This window comes from Chrysemys picta, chromosome 7, assembly GCF_011386835.1.
Source record: "Chrysemys picta bellii isolate R12L10 chromosome 7, ASM1138683v2, whole genome shotgun sequence".
NCBI classification, from domain to species: domain Eukaryota; kingdom Metazoa; phylum Chordata; order Testudines; family Emydidae; genus Chrysemys; species Chrysemys picta.
Window position 1 is genome coordinate 39,357,350 of NC_088797.1, and position 22,124 is coordinate 39,379,473.

Here is a 22,124-nt window from a genome sequence, read left to right on the forward strand (position 1 = left end):
CTAAAACTAGAAATATAAAACATAACTCTGAGGGCCTATTGTAATTATGTAAAGTGTGGGCTATTAATGATGGTTTGGAATCTTGATGACTCCCATTAACAAGGACCATTGTCTGCAGATGGCTGTGTTTACCTGTTAGTCTTCCTGTATATGTGTGTGCTGGCAAGTGGGCAATGAAGTCTTGTAGTGACATGTGATCACGTCACCTGAACTGGAATCCATGTTTAACCTGGTGCTTTTCCAGTGAGGGGGTGTGAAAACCCAGAGGGACAAAGGGTTCCCGCCTAATGCAAAAGATATATAAAGGGGTGGAAGAGAACAAAGGGAAGAGGAGCCATCATGAAGAATCCCCTAGCTACCACCTAAGCTGGAACAAGAGCTGTACCAGGGGAAAGAATTGTGCCCAGGCCTGGAAGGTGTCCAGTCTGAGAAAAAACTTACTGAAGCATCTCTGAGGGTGAGATTATCTGCATTCAGTTTGATTAGGCATAGATCTGCGCATTTTATTTTATTTTGCTTGGTGACTTACTTTGTTCTGTCTGTTACTACTTGGAACCACTTAAATCCTATTCTCTGCATTTAATAAAATCACTTTTTCCTTATTAATTAACTCAGAGTATGTGTTAATACCCGGGGGAGTAAACAACTGTGCATATCTCTCTATTAGTGTTATAGAGGGCGAACAATTTATGAGTTTGCCCTGCATAAGCTTTATGCAGGGTAAAATGGATTTATTTGGGTTTAGACCCCATTGGGAGTTGGGCACCTGAGAGCTAAAGACAAACACACTTCTGTGAGCTGTTTTCAGGTAAACTTGCAGCTTTGGGGCAAGTTATTCAGACCCTGGGTCTATGTTGGAGCAGACGGGAGTGTCTGGCTCCGCAAGACAAGGTGCTGGAGTCCTGAGCTGGCAGGGAAAACAGAAGCAGGGGTAGTCTTGGTACATCAGGTGGCAGCTCCCAAGGGGGATTCTGTGATCCAACCCGTCACAGGTACTTGCATCACACATGAAAGGTGAATATAGTCAATCTTTACATGCAGAAGATTTATTCAGAAAGTGCAGAGTGAAAGAGGAGGAACAAGAGTTCATAACCAGCAAAAAGGATGTGTCAGTTTATAGGACTGGAGTTCACTCAGGGTCAAATCCCTCCCTCCTGCATAGAGCTATGGGTAACCAGGCTCTATGCAGGCAGGATGCAGAGGGCGTTGAAACCTACCTTCCTAAGCTCACGTAAGCCCATGGGCTGGGGTAGCAGCCAGAGCCCCTCTGCACCAGATGCACTGGGCGTGAAAATTCTGTTAATGAGAGTTTTGTCATTGATTTCAGCCAGGATTTCACCCTAGATCTTGGGGCCACTGGATTTGTGTGAACATAGACCCCATGGGCCCATCCGATTGTGTTTTTTCAGGCCAGCCTATGGGAAGCTGGCACGGAGAGTCTTTCCACGGTGCAAAGAGGTTCTTTTATTTGTCCCCACATTGTATCTGTGTCCTTGTTTGTTATGGCCATGTTGCCACGTGAGGCACCCTGAGCTAGCCTCATGCAGCAGATTCTCAGCTGGTGCAAGTGGTCACATCTCCACTAACTTCATTGGAGCTATGACAGTTTATACCTGCTGAAGATCTGCCCCAGTGAGTAAATGTCACTCCTAAAACACAGATTACAAACACATATGGCAATGCATGAACAGAAGCAAACCATGAAATTGGGATTACAGCACTCAGAATTAACCTGATGGGTGTAGGTTTAGCCATAACCTAAAATAGGTTGTGTCCAAAATGTACTCTGAAACAGAAAATATCAGGTTTCTCCGTTTCATGAATGTATTATTAAGACAGGATAGCATTCCGACTGTACCCAGCAAATACATCATTGACAGAGTGGTACTAACAAAAAATTATCTTTAGTTGAAGATATTTGAAAGTGAGATCTAGGCTACAATTTTCAGAGATGTTAATTCTCTGAGGGCCAAATTCATACCTGATGAATCTCTACAGAAGTCAGTGGAGTTACAGCAGAATTAAATTTGGCCTCAGATGTGTTGTGCAGATGGCACAGTTGCTCTCTAGGGTGCCGCCTGCACTGCCTTATGATCTCACTATATTTACATTAGATGTTTTGTGAAGAGGTAATAACAGCAACCTCAGAGGAAGCTACACATTCTACCACCCCAGCCAGATTGGGTAAATGTCCTAAGGGTAGTGGCAGCTGTTGGCCTGTAGAACGAAGGGATGAGTTTTGCCCTTTCATTGCCTATGAGCTCATTCCAGCAAAAATAAAATTAACTCCCCCACTCCCTGCATGAAGTTCAAATTTCAACTTCCTCCATTTAGCAGCAATAACAGCAGATGGGAGAGCTATGCCAAAACCGTGCTGCTAGTGTGTACAAGTCAGTAAATAACAGTACTTAGCGGCTTATACTATTTTAATATATGTTTTCATTCATGTGAATATACGTTTTCACTATTTCCCTCCTCAGTAAATGCTTAAAACATTTTAGAGGCAAAATAAGAACAATTTTGGTTTTCAGGGAGAAAGAAAACAGTAAAGTTAGACAACGGAAGTTTTTCCAAGTCAAACTGGAGTGTTTTGGAACATCAAGCACATCTGGGAAGCGTATGTACGGGAATAAGCACAGTCTGACACAGTTGTATGTTACAGAAATTACAGAGGTAAGGAAACGTCATATTAACCCTGAGTTTTAGATCTTAGATACTTCAATAGTTAAAGGGATATGTATTACTTAAAAATACAGTGCAACTTTATTTTGACAATCATAGTTTCAGATAATTGAGGGAATTTTCAATTTTATTAATAAAACCTGGGGGGACATGACCCTTTTTGGAGTTTCAGATAATCAAGTCTGCTCAATTTCAAATTAGATTTTTCCTTTTCACAATCTCTGTAACTATGAGTGATATAGATGCTGGTCTCTCTCTGCAAGCTTCCATCATACTGATACTTCCTAGCCCGAACTGCAGTCTGATGACAGCTGGACTACAAAAATTACAGCTCCTTTGAATGCATGAGAATCAGGGACTTATAAATAACCTTAGAATATATGTTTTGTTAGTTCACGTTCATCAAAAAACCATAGTTTCCCATGCATACAAATGGAAACTGCAATTTCCCAGTGTTCATTATCAAACAGTCAAGATATCAGGGGTGTGTGTGTGTGTGTGTGTGTGTGTGTGTGTGTAAGTATGACTCAATGACTTATTTTATAGCTAGATTAGTAGAATATATTTTGCATAAGGAGAGATAACATTTTAGACATCCCATGAAGAGGGCGCTGTGTTTCATTAAAATGTCACATAAGTTCATAATTTAGGAGCTGTGGGCACCCTCTGCTCTGGGTGAACTGACCCTTATGGAACTTCCCCCCAAATGGTATGTCAGCTTAGCAGGCAAATGAACAAGTTGATCTGACTTCTACATTCAGGGTCTTGGAACTTAATTAAAGGTAAGGAAGAACACAAGAGAATTTGACTGATTGACTAATTGGATGGATTGCTGTACCTTTTCTTAAGGCTAAGGACAGAATGGTTTTATATGCAAAGGAAAGAATGGTTGGAAGACAACAAACAATAATGCAGTTTCCATTTTTCCTCATGAATGAAGCAATGCAAATAACCAGATTTAAGCTGTAAAAGAGGCTTAAATCTTTTTTGTTTTTGTTTTTAGCTATTTCAAGATGCAAAACGATAGATATATTTCTCTTTACATTTAGGGTGGTAATACACTTGATATTTTAAAATTTTGAGTTTCATAAATTATCCTCTGTGGTTCTCAAACTATGGTTTTGTGCGCCAGCAAGAAACATTTCAAATGCCTCCAATGGGAGATGAGGGTTAGGACTGTTTTGATGTCCATGAACATGCTAGGTGGTATGATTTAAGAATGACAAAGCTGGAGAACCACTGCCTTATATTATATATATATATGTATATATATATCAATTACACTATACACTTTTATCTAGCTAAGGATCTACCTTCAAAGCAATTTTTACTGTGTAATGGATCTTGCTATAAGCATCATAGCCCTCAATCAGGATATAAACACAGTTTGGTCTTCACTAGGTAGGCAATGTCAAATGATGCTTTATCCACAGTGTGGAATCATGCTACAGCTCAAGCCTTTTACAGGACTCTAATAAGATTCTGAAGCTTTGTCTGTTCCCATCTGCACAGGCAAGACCAACTGCATTATAATAAGGAGGAGGGCTAGCATGTTACAACATAATCTAACACAGTAAAAATGTGTAGGTGGATGTTTAGTTACCTTTTTCCCACTCCCTTAAATAACAATGTGATTTAATTTCCATCTATAGGGGAATTTTCTTATAGCCTGAATATTAAATAGTTATAAAATGCGACAAATCATTGAAACATGAAAAATACAATGATATTTAGGCATATCTATTGACAAGTAAAATGAAAACTGGGACAAATGAAAACACCAAAGGCTATTTAAAGTGGCATATTTTATATGTAAGCTATGTTTAGAAATAGAAAAAAAAAAAGAAAGTGGATTTAAACAAACACATTGCTCTAGCAGGGGAGAATTACATCCACAGTAGAACTATTATTTTAGTTCAAGATAATGTCCCATTCATAGCACAGATGTAGATTATATTTGTTTATATTTGTAAGTCAAAATGTGTAAGCAATCATTAACTTGTCAAATGACGGATAAAAGACATCACTGAAGCCTAAAGCTGGTCATCTTCCACTTCATTCATTTGGCTTTCAGACTGTTTCATCATCACTCATGTCCCAAATCTGTAATGAGAAAACAAGCGACATTTCACTCAGTATCTCAAATATGCTTTCAAAATACCTTATAAAACCCCTAATCCAATTTAAGAGGAAGAATACATTTCATTTATGGACCATCCACTCTAGAGGTGGTTGAATAGTATTAATGAAACTAACAGCTCAGTGGAGTCAAGGTTGTTTGGATCAGTAAGCATTTGCAAACCAATCTCTTTAGTTGCACACACATTTTGGCACTTGTACTTATTCCTATAATAGTCTGAATGAATAATTTTCCTTGGTTGTTTCTGAGCTATTCCTTTGGCTGTTTGCTATTCATTATGTGTGGTGTGTGGCTGGTAACTTGGTATTGTTTCTGCTTGCAAGCTGATTGCTTGACAAATTGTTACCAGGAAAATAACAAATGATGCATAATAAATAATACATATTCAATATAAAACTTTAGGAATTTGTGATCATCATCCGGAAGAATCAGTGGTCACCCAAATATTTGAGAATAATCAATAGTATGACCCACAAAGAGCAGTAAATTTAATTCAAGCTGAATATATATGTGTGAATTTGTTTTTTCCCCTCATTTTTAAAAAAGTTCTATTAACCATTCAATAATTTACTGAAAAACATATTTTATGCAGCATGATGTAATTGTATATTTACTTTGGTTTTGGGTTATGACCAAGACATATCCTGGAAACCCAACCTGGAAAACAAGGTTAACGTATTCACAGAATCCCCATGGAACCTGGAGTCCTAGAGGCCATACAAATTGAAGGTAAGTTCTGTATTTTCAATCAGTTGTCAGGAAATAGAGTGACAGATTTAAAAAAATGAAAAAATTTGCAATAGCGCCTGTGTACATACAGTAAGTGCACACTAGAGACATGTCTGTTCTTTCATGGAAATGCAGGTGCATTTAGCAGGTTTTATTACCATTTATTCTGGAGGTTCAGTGCGTGGTTGCCCCAGACTTTATACCCATAAGTTCAAAATCTTTGCATTCCTTCTGAAACAGTCACAGAGTTCCAAATAACAAAATGGAATAATCGAAAGGGAAACCCCACAACAGAGTATGCAGCAATAGTGGAAGGTACCATAGGTCTGGGCTAAGGTTTACTGTAAAGGCCACTAACTTATGTTTGAATTTTTGTAGTTGTAAAATAAGTCTGCTATACTAAATAACCATTCTCCTTCCCCTTCCCCCCCCAAAAAGTTGCAATGAGAGATGTGAACACATAAAGAGCTAAGGCAGGGGTTCTCAAACTGGGGGTTGGGACCCCTCAGAGGGGTCGCGAGATTATTACATGTGGGGTCATGAGCTGTCAGCTTCCACCCTAAACCCTACTTTACCTCCAGCATTTATAATGGTGTTAAATATATAAAAAAGTGTTTTTAATTTATAAGGGGGGGGGGGTCACACTTAGAGGCTTGCTATGTGAAAGGGGTCACCAGGACAAAAGTTTGAGAACCCTGAGCTAAGAAGGAAGGTCCTCTCATGGATCAGTAACTGGTGAAAAGACAGAAAACACACAGAAGGAATAAATGATTAGATTTCAGAATGGAGAGAGGTAAATAGTAGTGTCCCCCAGGATCTTTACTGTCACCAGTGCTGCTGAACATATTCATAAATGATCTGGAAAACGGGGTAAACAGTGAGGTGGTAAAATTTGCAGACAATACAAAATCACTCAAGATAGTTAAGTCCAAAGGCAGACTGCGAAGAGTTACAAAGGAATCTCACAAAACTGAGTGACTGGACAACAAAACAGCAGATGAAATTCAATGTTGATAAATGCAAAGTAGTGCACATTGGAAAACATAATCCCAACTAAATTAGCTGTTACCACTCAACAAAGAGATCTTGGAGTCATTGTGGATAGTTCTCTGAAAACATCCACTCAATGTGCAGTGGCAGTCAAAAAACTAACTGAATGTTAGGAACCATTAAGGAAAAGGAGAGATAATAAAACAGACAATATCATAATGCCACTATATAAATCCTTGATATGCCCTCACCTTGAATACTGCATGCAGTTCTGATCACCCCATCTCAAAAAAGATATATTAGAATTTGAAAAGATACAGAGAAGGGCAGCAAAGATTATTAGGGGTATGGAACAGCTTCTGTATGGGGAGATATTAAAAACACTGAGTTTTCAGCTTGGAAAAGACACGATTAAGAGGGGATATGATAGAGGTCCATAAAATCGTGACTGGTGTGGAGGATGGGAATAAAGAAGTGTTATTTACTCCTTCACATAACACAAGAACCAGCAGTCACCCAATAAAATTAATAGGCAGCGGGTTTAAAGCAAACAAAAGGAAGTACTACTTCATACAAAGCACAGTCACCCTGTGGAATTTGTTGCCAAGGGATATTGTGAAGGCCAAAACTATAATGGGGTTCAAAAAAGAACTAGATTAGTTCATGAAGGACAGGTCCATCAACGGCTACCCCATGCTCTGGGTGTCCCCAGTCTCTGACTGCCAGAAGCTGGGAGTAGACAACAGGGGATGGGATCACTCGATGATTGCCTCTTCTGTTCATTTCCTCTGACTCACCTGGCATTGACTACTGTCAGAAAACAAGATACTGGGCTGAATGTACCATTTGTCTGACCCAGTATGGCCGTATTTATGAAAAGTAAATTAGTTTGCAATGGAGTAAGAATAATTTATACTCAAAAAAAAAAAATTTCCTCCCCAAATCCTTACTCTTTGAATGTAAACCGTAGATTTTATATATTTCTCCCTGTCTGATTACCATTTACAGTGACTGAGTCAAATTAATTCCATTTAATTTAAAAGAGTTATATCAGAGAATGAATTTGGTCCTATAGGAATCATACCTTAAAGCGGGACTTTAAGGAACGTAGCAAGACTACCTAGCAGTTGGTCTTTGGCTTTACTGACAGGCTGTCATAATATTAATTTTACCCTTAAGTGTGCTAGAAATTCGTCTGAAACTTAGACCATTCTATGCATGTCCCAGCTAAATGCCATGGACTGACTACCATGTCAGGTTCTTCTGACTACAAGAATAAGATTGGCATTTCCAAGGCATAGGCCTTGGACCTCAAAAGGTTAGCCCACCATAATAAGTGAATCTAGGAACTATGAGCATCACCGTAGTGATCTTCTCTTTCTTAGCTGTCTCTATCGAGTATCAGTCACAGGTTATCTGCATGGAAATGCTCTGTGTTGACATTAGGCTGGCCACAAGATTATTCTTTTCTTTTACATCCTGACTGATGGAAAAACATATGCCAACAGAAGCGCAAGATGCCAACATTTATTTAGACTGTAAACTCTTCAGGGCACAGACTATCAGTATATTTTTACAGTGCCTAGCACAACAGGGTCCTGTTCTTGGTTGGCCCTGAAGCACTACTGCAATACAAATAATAAATAAAAACAACTACATTTTCAGACAGACTGTAATTGATATTTACATATAATTTCCATAAAACCTATCCCTGCAAAATATGATTTTTCTAGAATTTGGGTATTTACTGACAAAGCCACACCAAAATCTGGACCAAGGAATGTCTACACACAGCTCTCTGTAAAACACATACTTTAAATGGTAAGATTTTCTCAATTCCCAAAAGTGGTTGCAAAATGGTGGTATAAAAATCCTTCTGGAAAATGCTGAAAGAACAGTATGTTTACAAAAGGAAAAAAGAGTTGATGAGCGACTTAGAGTTTGCCAATGAAAATACAAATGTCCAGCTCACCATTCAGGGTCAAGGATGTGGAAAATAAATATGAAAGAATTATCTTTAAATAGAATTTATGGTATGAATCAAGCTGACAAAAGGCAAGAAATTCAAAGTTCAGGCTGATATTCCATCCTCAACTAACCCCATTTTGAGTTTTTCAAACTTTGTAATAGCAACAAGGACAGATTTTAACCCTCACTCTTCTGTGTGTTAAAGAAAGATACTAAACACATTTATAGATTGCACAGTGGGATGAGTTGAGGACAGGGTGTCCACAATTTTCTTTTAAACAAACATAGTGAAGGAAGCCAGACTGAATGCTACAAAAGTTTTCTTTATTCACAAAACAAATATATCATGGTCCTATCCAGCTTCCCCTCACTGTGCTAGCTGTGTATCTCATTTCTGTTCTGAACAGTGCAGGTGAGAACTTAAGAATGGCCACATTGGGTCAGACCAATGGTCCATTTAGCCCAGTATCCTGTCTGCCAACAGTGGCCAATGCCAGGTGCCTCAGAGGGAGTGAACCTAACAGGTAATGATCAAGTGATCTCATTACACAAACTAAGAATTATTTCCCCATTCTAATTTCCCCCCTTACTGTTACTCACACCTTCTTGTCAACTGTTTGAAATGGGCCACCCTGATTACAACTACAAAAGTGATTTTTCCTCCTGCTGATGATAGTCCACTTTAATTGAATTGTCTCGTTAGAATTGGTAAGGCAACCCCCATCTTTTCATGTACTCTGTATATATATCTTCCTACTGTATTTTTCACTCCATGCATCTGCTGAAATGGGTTTTAGCCCATGAAAGCTTATGCCCAAATAAATTTGTTAGTCTCTAAGGCCTGGTCTACACTATGACTTTAATTCGGATTTATCAGCTTTAATTCGAATTTACCCTGTAACCGTCCTCACAACGACGCTATTTATTTCGATGTAAAGGGCCCTTTAAATCGATTTCTGTACTCCACCCCGACGAGCGGAGTAGCGCCAAAATCGATTTTAACATTTCGAATTAGGGATAGTGTGGCCGCAATTCGATGGTATTGGCCTCCGGGAGCTATCCCACAGTGCATCATTGTGACCGCTCTGGACAGCAATCTAAACTCGGATGCAGTGGCCAGGTAGACAGGAAAAGCCCCGCAAACATTTGAATTTCATTTCCTGTTTGCCCAGCGTGGAGAGCACAGGTAACCACAGATAGCTCATCAGCACAGGTAACCATGCAGGCTGATAATCGAAAAAGAGCACCAGCATGGACCGTGAGGGAGGTACTGGATCTGATCGCTGTATGGGGAGAGGATTCAGTGCTTGCAGAACTTCGTTCTAAAAGACGAAATGCAAAAACTTTTGAAAAAATCTCCAAGGGCATGATGGAGAGAGGCCACAATAGGTACTCTGAGCAGTGCCGCGTGAAAGTCAAGGAGCTCAGACAAGCGTATCAAAAAACAAAGGAGGCAAACGGTCGCTCTGGGTCAGAGCCGCGGACATGCCGCTTCTACGCCGAGCTGCATGCAATTCTAGGGGGGGCTGCCACCACTACCCCACCTGTGATCGTGGATTCTGGGTCGGGGATAGTCTCATCAGCGACACCTGAGGATTCTGCCGATGGGGGAGAGGAGGAGGATGAGGATGAGCTTGCAGAGAGCACACAGCACTCCGTTCTCCCCAACAGCCAGGATCTTTTTCTCACCCTGACTGAAGTACCCTCCCAAGCCAGTACCCAAGACTCTGACCCCATGGAAGGGACCTCAGGTGAGTTTACCTTTTAAAATATAAAACTTGTTTTAAAAGCAAACGGTTTTTAATGATTACTTTGCCCTGAGGACTTGGGATGCATTCGCGGTCAGTTCAGCTACTGGAAAAGTCTGTTAACGTGTCTGGGGATGGAGCGGAAATCCTCCAGGGACATCTCCATGAAGCTCTCCTGGAGGTACTCCGAAAGCCTTGCCAGAAGGTTTCTGGGCAGTGCATCCTTATTCCCTCCTCCATGGTAGGACACTTGACCACGCCATGCTTGCAGCAAGTAATCTGGTATCATTGCCTGACAAAGCCTGGCAGCGTATGGTCCCGGTGTTTGCTGGCATTCAAGCAACATCCGTTCTTTATCTCGTTGTGTAATCCTCAGGAGAGTGATATCACTCCTGGTAACCTGGTTGAAATATGGGAACTTAATTAAGGGGACAGAGGTGGCCGTTCCTACTGGGCTGTTTGCCTGTGGCGGAAAATAAATCCTTCCCTGCAGTTAGCCAAGCGCAGATGGGAAATTGGCCCTGAGTTTTTCGCGTTTGGCTAGCAGGGAACTTCCCTGTTACCAGCCACGCGGTGGGGGGAGGGGTACCGTGATCATCCCAGAGAATTCATGGCGGGAGGGGGGCGGCGGCGGGGGGGGGTGGTTAGTTTGGTGCCTGCAGGGATCTTCCCTGATACCAGCCACGCGGTGGGGGGGAGGGGTACAGCGATCATCCCAGAGAATTCATGGCGAGAGGGGGGGTGGTTAGTTTGTTTTCTGCTGCTGCTGCTGAATGTTAACAGAAAAACCGCAGCACTCTACAGGCTATGCTTGGTATGTGGGAAAGGAGGGCGCAGAAGCTGTAAAACAATGGCTTACCATGGCCGCATGCAAGCCGAATTCTGTTGCCCAGACCTGTGATCTCTACAGCAAAGCCACAGGCACTCAGCATTAAGAGGCAAAATGCGACCTTGCACAGAAATCACATGTGCTATGTAATGTGAATAGTGTTGGTCACCGTGAAAGAGTATAAGCATTGTTCTGCAAAATGTAGCTTTTTAAACAATTCTCTCTTTTTTCCCCCTCCCTACAGCAGCTGCAAATTCCTCAAGCATCCCTCCTCCATCCCGAAGGTTATCACAGATAAGGCGTCGTAAGAAGAGAACGCGAGACTAGATGTTTTCTGAAATTATGGAATCCAGCCGCAGTGACAGAGCTCATCTGAATGAGTGGAAGGAAACAGTTTCAAAGTATAGGAAAGAAGCCAGTGAACGTGAGGACAGGAGGGACCAACGTGAGGACATGAGGGACCAACGTGAGGACAGGAGGGACCAACGTGAGGACAGGAGGGACGCTCGAGATGAGAGGTGGCGGCAGGAAGACCAGAGGAGGCAGGATGCAACGCTGGGGCTGCTGCGTGAGCAAACAGACATGCTCCGGCGTCTGGTGGAGCTTCAGGAACGGCTGCTGGAAAACAGACTGCCGCTTCAGCCCCTGTTCCACCCTCCCCATGTTCCATATCCTCCTCACCCAGACGTGTAAGAACACAGGGGGGGAGGCTCCGTACACCTTCCCATTCCACCCCAGTAGACAGCCCAAGCAAAAGGCTGTCATTTTTTTAACCTTTTCTTTGTGGCTTTTTCCTTCCCAGCAATCCTCCTCCCAAATACCACCCGGGTTCCCTCCCTCTTTTTCTAATCTATTAATAAAGAATAAATGATTTTTAAATGATAGTGACTTTATTTGGTTTGAAAGAAAGCTGGGGGAAGGGGGAGGGTGGGTTCCTTACAGAAAATGAGTCAATAAAGGGGGCGGGTTTTCATGAAGGAGAAACAAACAGATATTTCACACTGTAGCCTGGCCAGTCATGAAACTGGTTTTTAAAGCTTCTCTGATGCACAGCGCTTCCTGGTGTGCTCTTCTAATCGCCCTGGTGTCTGGCTGCGCGTAATCAGCAGCCAGGCGATTTGCCTCAGCCTCCCACCCCGCCATAAAGGTCTCCCCCTTACTTTCACAGAGATTGTGGAGCACACAGCAAGCAGAAATAACAATGGGGAGATTTCTTTGGCTGAGGTCAGAGCGAGTCAATAATGATCGCCAGCGACCTTTTAAACGGCCAAATGCACATTCTACCACCATTCTGCACTTGCTTAGCCTGTAGTTAAACAGCTCCTGACTCCTGTCCAGGCTGCCTGTGTACGGCTTCATGAGCCATGGCATTAAGGGGCAGGCTGGGTCCCCAAGAATAACTATTGGCATTTCAACATCCCCAACAGTTATTTTTTGGTCCGGAAAGTAAGTCCCTTGCTGCAGCCCTTTAAACAGAGTAGTGTTCCTGAAAACGCGAGCGTCATGAACCCTTCCCGCCCAGCCCGCGTTGATGTTAGTGAAACGTCCCTTGTGATCCACAAGTGCTTGCAGCACCATTGAAAAGTACCCCTTGCGGTTTATGTACTCGGTGGCTTGGTGCTCCGGTGCCAAGATAGGGATATGGGTTCCGTCTATCGCCCCACCACAGTTAGGGAATCCCATTGCAGCAAAACCATCCACTATAGCCTGCACATTTCCCAGAGTCACTAACTTTCGTAGCAGCACCTGAGTGATTGCTTTGGCTACTTGCATCACAGCAGCCCCCACAGTAGATTTGCCCACTCCAAATTGATTCCCGACTGACCGGTAGCTGTCTGGCGTTGCAAGCTTCCACAGGGCTATCGCCACGCGCTTCTCAACTGTGAGGGCTGCTCTCATCTTGGTATTCTGGCGTTTCAGGGCAGGGGACAGCAAGTCACAAAGTTCCATGAAAGTGCACTTATGCATGCGAAAGTTCCACAGCCACTGGGAATCGTCCCACACCTGCAACACTATGCGGTCCCACCAGTCTGTGCTTGTTTCCCTTGCCCAGAATCGGCGTTCCATGGATAGAATCTGCCCCATTAACAACATTATCTCCAAAGCACCGGGGCCCGTGGTTTCACAGAATTCTGTATCCGTGTCCGTGTCCTCATCATGCTTGTCGCTGCGCTGCCGCCGCCGCTGCCTCCTCGCCTCGTTTTTCTGGTCCTGGCTGAGCATAAACTCCACGAGAATGCGCGAGGTGTTTACAATGTTCATGACTGCTGTCTTGAGCTCAGCGGGCTCCATGCTTGCCGTGGTATGGAGTCTGCAGTGTTCACCCACCCAGGAAAAAAGGCGCGAAAATGGTTGTCTGCTGTCCGTTGCTTTCATGCAGGGAGGGAGGAGGGAGGGAGGAGGTGAGGCTGTACCCAGAACCACCTGCAACGATGTTTTTTGTCCCATCAGGCACTGGGATCTTAACCCACAATCCCAATGGGCGCGGGAGACTGCGGGAACTATGGGATAGCTATGGGATAGCTACCCACAGTGCAACGGTGCAGAAATCGACGCTAGCCCCGGTACTTGGACGCACACCACCGAATTAATGTACTTAGTGTGGCCGCATACATTTCGACTTTATACAACCTGTTTTTCAAATCCGAATTATATAAATTCGGATTAATCCCGTAGTGTAGACATACCCTAAGATGACACAAGTACTCCTCATTGTTTTGCTGATACAGACTAACATGGCTACCACTCTGAAACATCCTTATTCACTGTCTCCAAGTAAGTTTGCCCTATATGCTTTCTTGACCTCTTTACTGAGAGTGGATGGCAAGGGTGCCAGTTGTACTGGAGATTTTTATGATCTGGACATATCTCCTTTAGGAAATCGACTGAAACGCCTGACTCATTTCAGACAGGCCTCTGGATAGCTGTTAGGTGGCAATATTTATTAATTGTTCCTGACCTAGGGTGGATTTTAACTGGTACTTTAGAGGTGAAAGCCTCCCTATCCCATTACCTTTCCGGTCACCTTGCTCAGCCTTAATTTTTTATTTCCTAGTTCCTTTCAGGTAAAGCTAGATACTGAATTTTCTAAACTATACTTTATTTTATCTTAAATCTTCTATACAAGATTCTAAAATGTACATTTTAAAAGAACCTTAAGTTGTATTCTATGCTACAAACTATTTGCTCAGTTAACACCACCTGCCCCCAAGTTGTGTTTTAAGAGCAGCAGAAGCGATTTCTTTTGGAAACTGGTAAAAATAAAAAATAACTCAGGATCTAAGACCTAACATCCTACCACTGCTTCTTAAAGAATACAGCGACATTTACAACTTTCCTAGGGGTGAGGATTTTGAATTTCTTATCTCATCCTGGTAAGCTGAAATACCAACTGATATTCTGTTAGGACCATAAGCTCTATAGGGGACTTTTAGTTGTATATTTATAGAGTGCCTAGTACATGGGGCCTCTAAGCTCTACCACAATACAAATAAAAATAATCACAACTACATTTCAGTTTATTTTTTCTGCCGTTGTGGGGGAGGACACTGTCTTCCACATGTTGTTGGCAAATAGATGCTTCAGTGGAAAGCTAGAAAGTATAAAATCTTATGACGTAGTAATAGGAAGGACATTGGATGGTATTATCTGGACATGTGCCCAACTTTACATATCTACAATGCTTTAATGCAGAGTACCATAGTAACATTTCTTATTTGTAGAATGCATCCAACTACACTCAATTAGAGAGGGTAATATTTCCTAATTGTAATCTCTCCACAAACCATGCTCTTAGAAACCAGTGAGATGAAAGGGTGGAGAATATGAAAGAATTACATTTAAATAGATGATTACATATCTTCCTACCTAAATAAGATTCTTTCTAGAAGTTTTGGAAATGTTTGCAAAAGACCCAAATTGAGTTTTACAGATATTAAACCATTATGCAAACATCCTGGATTGAGACATAATATTTGTGAGAAGGATGGTAATATCTTACTCCCCAAAGAATAGGCGTTCTATACAGCAGGGACAGATCACTTAGTCCTAGGGTTACCATATTTAAAAAATAAAAAAAGAGGACACTCCACGGGCCCTAGTCCCGCCCCTTCCCCACCCCGGCCCCGCCCCTTCCCCAACCCGACCCCGCGCCTTCCCCAAAGTCCCCGCCCTAACTCCCCCTCCTCCCTCCCAGCCACGCGAAAAGGGCTGCCCAAGCGCTACCGGCTTTACGGTTTGCCGGGCAGCCTCCAGACCCTGCGCCCCCGGCCGGTGCTTCCCCAGCGCAGCTGGAGCCCGGGAGGGGAAGCGCCCAGCCGGGGGTGCAGGGTCTGGAGGCTGCCCAGCAAACCGTGAAGCCGGTAGTGCTCGGGCTTCGGGCAGCCCCTATGCCTCCGGACCCTGCGCCCCCGGCCGGGCAATTCTCCTCCCTGGCTCCAGCTGCTCTGCTCCTCCCCGGACTCAGACTTCGGCTCTGTTTAAGAGCCAAGTTGCCCGAGCCAGCGCTACCGGCTTCGGGCAGCCCCCGTGCCTCTGGACCCCAGCCGCCGGCCGGGCACTTCTCCTCCCCGGCTCCAGCTGCTCTGCTCCGGCAGCGCAGGGTCCGGAGGTATGGAGGCTGCCTGAAGCTGGTAGCGCTGGCTCGGGCAGCTTGGCTCTTAAACAGAGCCGAAGTCTGAGTCCGGGGAAGAGCAGAGCAGCCGCGGGAGAGGAAGTGCCCGGACGGTATTTTTCCTGGACATGTTTGGCTTTTTGGCAATTCCCTCCGGACGGGGGTTTGATTGCCGAAAAGCCGGACATGTCCGGGAAAAACCAGACGTATGGTAACCCTACTTAGTCCAGAAGAATACCCTCTGTCTGGATCATGGTATTACAAAATTCTGGCCAGCCCCTGAGCAGACTGTGGGAGGAGCTCTTTGTGCAGGAACCAGTCAGAAATTTGTCCTATACTAAGATGCTCTGCTGCTATGACTAGTCTCCTGCTTGCTGCCAGATATTGCCCCACTATTATTCACTAGAGTATGTTTCACAGATAGGTTTTTTAAAAGAATAAACACACCAACAAAAAAATTTGGTGGGGATTTGGTGTGCTGGGGGAAACAATTAAAAGCAAACTTCAAGGCAGCTCATAATTCAAAGGTGGAGCAAGCTCGTCAGGCCCAGATTAGCCCCAATATGTTGGGCTAGACAATTATACAGCTTCATCTTTGTAAGGAATCTGGGGAAATGAGTGGAAAGGAAGATGATGTGCACAACAGGAGGAATGATGAGGCAATAATAAAGTAGCTCAACACTAAGTTAAAGCTTGCAGAGAGAAAGCACAAAAAACAAAAGAATAGTGCAAGAATCATTCAGCATAATATGGATCATGATCTGCATGTCGACACTTAGGCTGGTGTATATATTCTCAGTGAAAAGCTTCTAAGATGGTCACAGCCTGATTTTTGAGGGTTACAGAAGAATGGAGTGGCCTGCTTGGGTCAAAGTTATCTCTAATGAAATTGTACATGTAGGGGCAAGTGGTGAACTAGAAGAGAAGAAGGATAATTTTATACAAAAATGAATAGCAACATTTTAAAAATCAACTAAATGACGGCAAGCTGGAAAATGCACATTAGCTGGGCATGTCAAGCTGTAATGGCAAAATAGCCCTCTAGAGGGAAAGCAGTATTATGTTTAGACCTGAATTACATAAACATCAATCCTGACAGCAAAGTTATAAATGTCATATGCTCTTAGTTAATAGCAACAGATCTTCCCATGAAAATGTGCTTTAACTAGATGGAAATCCAAATATTGTGAAAAAAGCAAATGAATTATTACTAGCCTTTTAAAAATTCAAATTCAATGTATTTTTTTAAATGCTAAAAGCAAACAGCTACATTCCCTTCATTGATGGGCAAGAAGAAAGGAGCTAGTTTATTGTGACTTTTTTAAGAGCAGCATTTTAGAAAGAGAAAGGATGTAAAAGAGGAGTGTCTAAATGACTGTTTGTTATGCCTTGCACCTTATGTCCAATAAAAGCTGTGAATTTGGGTTTTGTTTTGAGCTCCCTTTCTCCTACCGCACACCTGGGCGAATCAATCTAAGTGAAGCTATAGGTAATGACAGGGGAGGTAATAAAATAGGCAAATAATGAACCAGCTGTCAAACTTACCCAGTATGTACAGATCTGAAGAGATTATCTGAATGCACCTGTTATGTTCAAGTACCTACTTTATGTTTAAACTTCACTTTAGGGGTTCTTAAGTTTCAGATGCAAATTAAGTCTATTCAAGATTAGAGAAGCATTTCCACACTTGTTTTCTTGAAATGGCAAGTATTATTTTCCTGCATAACAGGAAGGGGGGAAACCCCCAATGTATCAGGTTAACTGTTCATTCATTTCTCAGCCACTGATTCAAAACAATTTCAAAACATTAAAGGGACAATAAGTACTTTTCATTTCCTTCTCTTAACAAAGGTACCTGTAACTTCATTTCTGTGAGAACAGATACAAAAGTATTAGTTGGGTTTTTTGTATGTGTACATGGGTGGAAATATGTAGTGACTTTTATCTGATGTGATTAAAATATATAGTGCAAATATATATAGCTAGTTATGGCCTTATAGGCAGAGTTGGAAGAACACAAGCCTGTCCGTACAGATTTTGTGTGTGCGCACATCTATTACTGTGACTGCTCATGAAAATGATCATCTGAATGTCAAAGTAGCTATTTCAATGCATATAATGCACTCACTGTTTAGGAAAATGTAATATAAACACATACACCTAAATATATATCTATAAATACAAATGTTAAAGGTATAATATGTATAGTATTATACATATATGTGCACGTTACAAACAAGTTAAAGAATTAAAAAAAAACCCATTGAACTGAATGTTAAGGCTGAAATTCAGCCTAGTATTAAACGTAATGCTTGAGTATCACATAAGAGCACACAATTTTACTCAAACTTCAGATACGACAAACTATAGGCCCTGATTCAGGAAACCACCCTCATTCAATTATTATTATTATTATTAATCATGTTTATTATGGTAGTGCCTAAGGGGTGACCAAGAGTTGGGCTCCACTGTGTTAGGCACTGTATAAATACAGAGCAATAGACAGTCCCTGCCTTGAAGAGCTTACAATCTGAACAGACAAGACAGACACAGGGTAGGAAAGGGATAGAATACACAAGCAGCGTGAACAACGTGATGGAGGCAAAGATCCTATCAGTTCCATGATTTTTTTTCAGGGTCGGGGAGGAAGGGTGTTAGTGGGTGGGTTTATGGAAAATAGATCCTGTCAAACTAACTTGATTTTTTTGGATGAGATTATAAATTTGGTAAATAAAGGTTACAGTGTTGATGTAATATACTTCAACTTTTGTAAGATATTTGACTTGGTACCACAGAACATTTTCATTGAAAAACTAAAATGATATAAAATTAACATGGGACTCATTAAATGGATTAAAAACTGTCTGCCTGCTAGGTCTCAAAGTGCAATTGTAAACAGGGAATTATCATCAAGCGGGTATATTTCTAGTGCGGTCCCATATGGATCAGTTCTTGGCCCGATGCTATTTAACGATTTTATCAATGATCAGGAAAAAACATAAAACTGATAAAGCTTGCTGATAACACAAAAATTGAGGGAGTGGTAAATAACAAAAAGGACAGGTTACTTGTACAGAGCAATTGGGATTGCTTGGTTAGCTGGATGCAAGCAAACAATATGCATTTTAATATGGCTAAATATAAATGTATACATTATAGAATAAAAAATGTAGACTATATTTACAGGATGGGGGGACTCTATTCTCAGAAGCAGTAACTCTGAAAAAGATTAAGAGGTTGTGGTGGATAATCAGCTGAACATGAGCTCCCACTGCAATGCTGTAGCCAAAAGGACTAATGTGATCCTGGGATGAATAAAGAGGGGTATCTTGAGGAGTACAGATAGAAGTGGGAGACTGTCCTGTTCAAAGTCTCTGGGTAAGGATAAAAGGGGTAAAAAACAAGGGTGATGTCATAGTATGGCCACCTAATCAAGAAGAACAGATTGATGAGGCTTTTTTTAAGTAACTAATAAAATCATCCAAACCACAGGACTTGGCGGAGATGGGGAACTTCAATTACCCAGACATCTGTTGGGAAAATTATACAGTAGGGCACAGATTATCCAGCAAGTTCTTGGAATGCATTGGAGACAACTTTTTATTACAGAAGATGGAGAAAGTGACTAGTGGAGAGGCTGTTCTAGATTTGATTCTGATAAATAAGGAGGAACTGGCTGAGAATTTGAAGGTGAAAGGCAGCCTGGTTGAAAGAGATCCAGAAATGACAGAGTTCATGCTTCTAAGGAATGGTAGGAGGGAAAGCAGCAGAATAAAGACAATGGACTTCAAGACGGCAGACTTTAGCGCAAACAGATAATTGGTAGGTAAGATCCCGTGGGAAGCAAGTCTAAGAGGGAAAAAAAAGGCTCAGGACAGTTGGCAGTTTTTTAAAAGAGCTATTATTAAGGGCACGAGAAAACTACCCCAATGCATAGGAAAGATAGGAAGTATGGTAAGAGACTCCCTAACTTAACCAGGAGATCTTCAACAACCTGACATTTAAAAAAGAGTCATAGACAAAGTGGAAAATAGGTCAAATTACGAAGGATGAATATAAAAAAACCAACACAAGCATGTAGTGACAAAATTAGAAAGGCCAAGGCACAAAAAAGATTAAACTACCTAGGGCCATAAAGGGTAACAAGAAAACATTTTACAAATCCATTAGAAGTAAGGTTTCAGAGTGGTAGCCGTGTTAGTCTGTATCAGCAAAAACAATGAGGAGTCCTTGTGGCACCTTAGAGACTAACCAATTTATTTGGGCATAAGCTTTCGTGGGCTAGAACCCACGAAACATCTGATGAAGTGGGTTCTAGCCCATGAAAGCTTATGCCCAAATAAATTGGTTAGTCTCTAGGATGCCATTAGAAGTAAGAGGAAGATCAAGGACATAGTAGGTTCGTTACTCAATGAGGAAGGAAAGACAACAACAGAAAATGCAGCAATGTCAGAAGTGCTAAATACCTTTCTTGTTTCCGTTTTCACCAATAAGGTTAGCAGTGATCAGATGACAGGCTGTCTACACTACATACGCAAAAGACCCACACACACCCCCGAGCGACATAAGATATACCGACATAAGCGCTCGTGTGTACAGCACGATGTTGGTGGAAGAGCTTCTCCCACCAACATAGCTTTTGCTGCTCTTGGAGGTGATTTTATTATGCTGACAGGAGAGCTCTCTCCTGTCAGCACAGAGCCTTCACCAGACACACTGCAGTGGTGCAGCTGTATTAGCGCTGCAGCACTGTACATATAGACATGGCTTACTATAGAGAACATCAGTGTAAATGGGGTAGGATCTGAGACTAAAATAGGGAAAGAACAAGTTAAGAATCTCTAAGGACTTGTCTATACTTAGAACGCTGCAGCTGCTGCACTGCTGTAGCACTTCAGTGAAGATCAAAGCAACAGAGGGTCCTGTGGCACCTTTAAGACTAAGAGAAGTATTGGGAGCATAAGCTTTCGTGGGTAAGAACCTCACTTCTTCAGATGCAATCTTGCAATCTTGCATCTGAAGAAGTGAGGTTCTTACCCACGAAAGCTTATGCTCCCAATACTTCTGTTAGTCTTAAAGGTGCCACAGGACCCTCTGTTGTTTTTTACAGATTCAGACTAACACGGCTACCCCTCTGATACTTCAGTGAAGATGGTAGCTACGCTGATTGCGTCTCCCATTGGCATAGATACTCCAGCTCCCAAGAGGCAGTAGCTAGGTTGACACTGACCTAGTGCTGTCTCCACTGGGGGTTAGGTTGGATTAACTGCATTGCTCAGAGATATTTCACATCCCTGAGTAACATAATTATACTGACCTAATTTCCTAGTGTAGACCAGGCCTAGACAAGTTAGATGTCTTCAAGTTGGCAGAGACTGATTAAATGCATCCTAGAATATTTAAGGAACTGACTGAAGAGATCTCTTTAGCCATTAGCAATTATCTTTGAGAACTCGTGGAGGACAAGAGAGATCCCAGAGGACTGGAAAAGAGCAAATATAGTACCTAACTATAAAAAGGGGAATAAGGACAACCCAGGCAATTATAAACCAGTTAACTTTGGTACCCAGAAAGATAATGGAGCAAATAATCAAACAATCAATTTGTAAGCACTTGGAAGATAATAAAGTGATAAGTAACAGTCAGCATGGATTTGTGAAGAAGAAATCATATCAAACCAACCTAATATCTTCCTTTGACAGTGTAGAAAGATTATCCTTGTCTATGGGGTGGGGTGGGGTGGGGTAGGAGGGAAGTAGTAGATGTGATATATCTCAACTTCAGGAAGACTTTTGATACTGTCTCACATGACCTTCTCATACACAAACTAGGAAAACATAACCTAAATGAACCTACTATAAGGTGGGTCTGCAACTGGTTGGAAAATTATACTCAGAGAGTAATTATCAATGGTTCACAACCTGGAAGGGCATATCAAATGGGGGTCCTGCAGGGATCGGTCCTAGGTCAAGTTAAACAGAATATCTTCATAAATTATTTGGATAATGGCATAGTAAAAGTTTGCAGATGATACCAAGCTGGGAGGAGTTGCAAGCACTTTGGAGGACAGGATTTGAATTCAAAATGATCTTGATAAACTCAAGAAATGGGGTTTGAAATAAATAGGATGAAATTCAACAAGGACAAATGCAAAGTACTACACATAGGAAGGAATAATCAACTGCACAAATACAAAATGAGAAATGACTGCCTAGGAAGGAGTACTGTAGAAAAAGATCTGGGGGTATAGTGGTCACAAGCTAAATAAGAGTCAATAATGTAATACTGTTGCAAAAAACATGAGCGGCATTCTGGGAAGTATTAGCATAAAGGTTATAAGCAAGACTTAAAAAAAATTGGGGTTGTTTAGTCTGGAGAAGAGAAGACTAAGGGGGGGGACATAAATCTTCAATTATGTAAAAGGTG

General features: G+C 41.9%; 2 protein-coding genes across 9 annotated transcripts in view; one reads left to right on the forward strand and one right to left on the reverse strand.

The window, feature by feature from the left end:
* Nucleotides 1-2,533: 2,533 nt before the first annotated feature.
* LOC122173773 (uncharacterized) overlaps nucleotides 2,534-22,124 on the forward strand; it is a 36,085-nt gene continuing 16,494 nt past the window's right edge. The window contains exons 1-2 of the mRNA XM_065553117.1: nucleotides 2,534-2,673; nucleotides 5,460-5,551. The gene's annotated coding sequence lies outside the window, so the exon portion shown is untranslated. The remainder of the gene's footprint in view (nucleotides 2,674-5,459; nucleotides 5,552-22,124) is intronic.
* The window catches only part of ATG7 (autophagy related 7), a 282,373-nt gene continuing 264,721 nt past the window's right edge, over nucleotides 4,473-22,124 (reverse strand). For all 8 annotated transcript variants that reach the window (XR_010589424.1, XR_010589425.1, XR_010589427.1 and 5 more), the window contains one exon: nucleotides 4,473-4,785. Coding sequence is in view for 3 of the 8 variants with exons in the window: in XM_065553113.1 (XP_065409185.1) it covers nucleotides 4,753-4,785 (33 nt within the window). In the remaining 5 variants the exon portion in view is untranslated. The remainder of the gene's footprint in view (nucleotides 4,786-22,124) is intronic.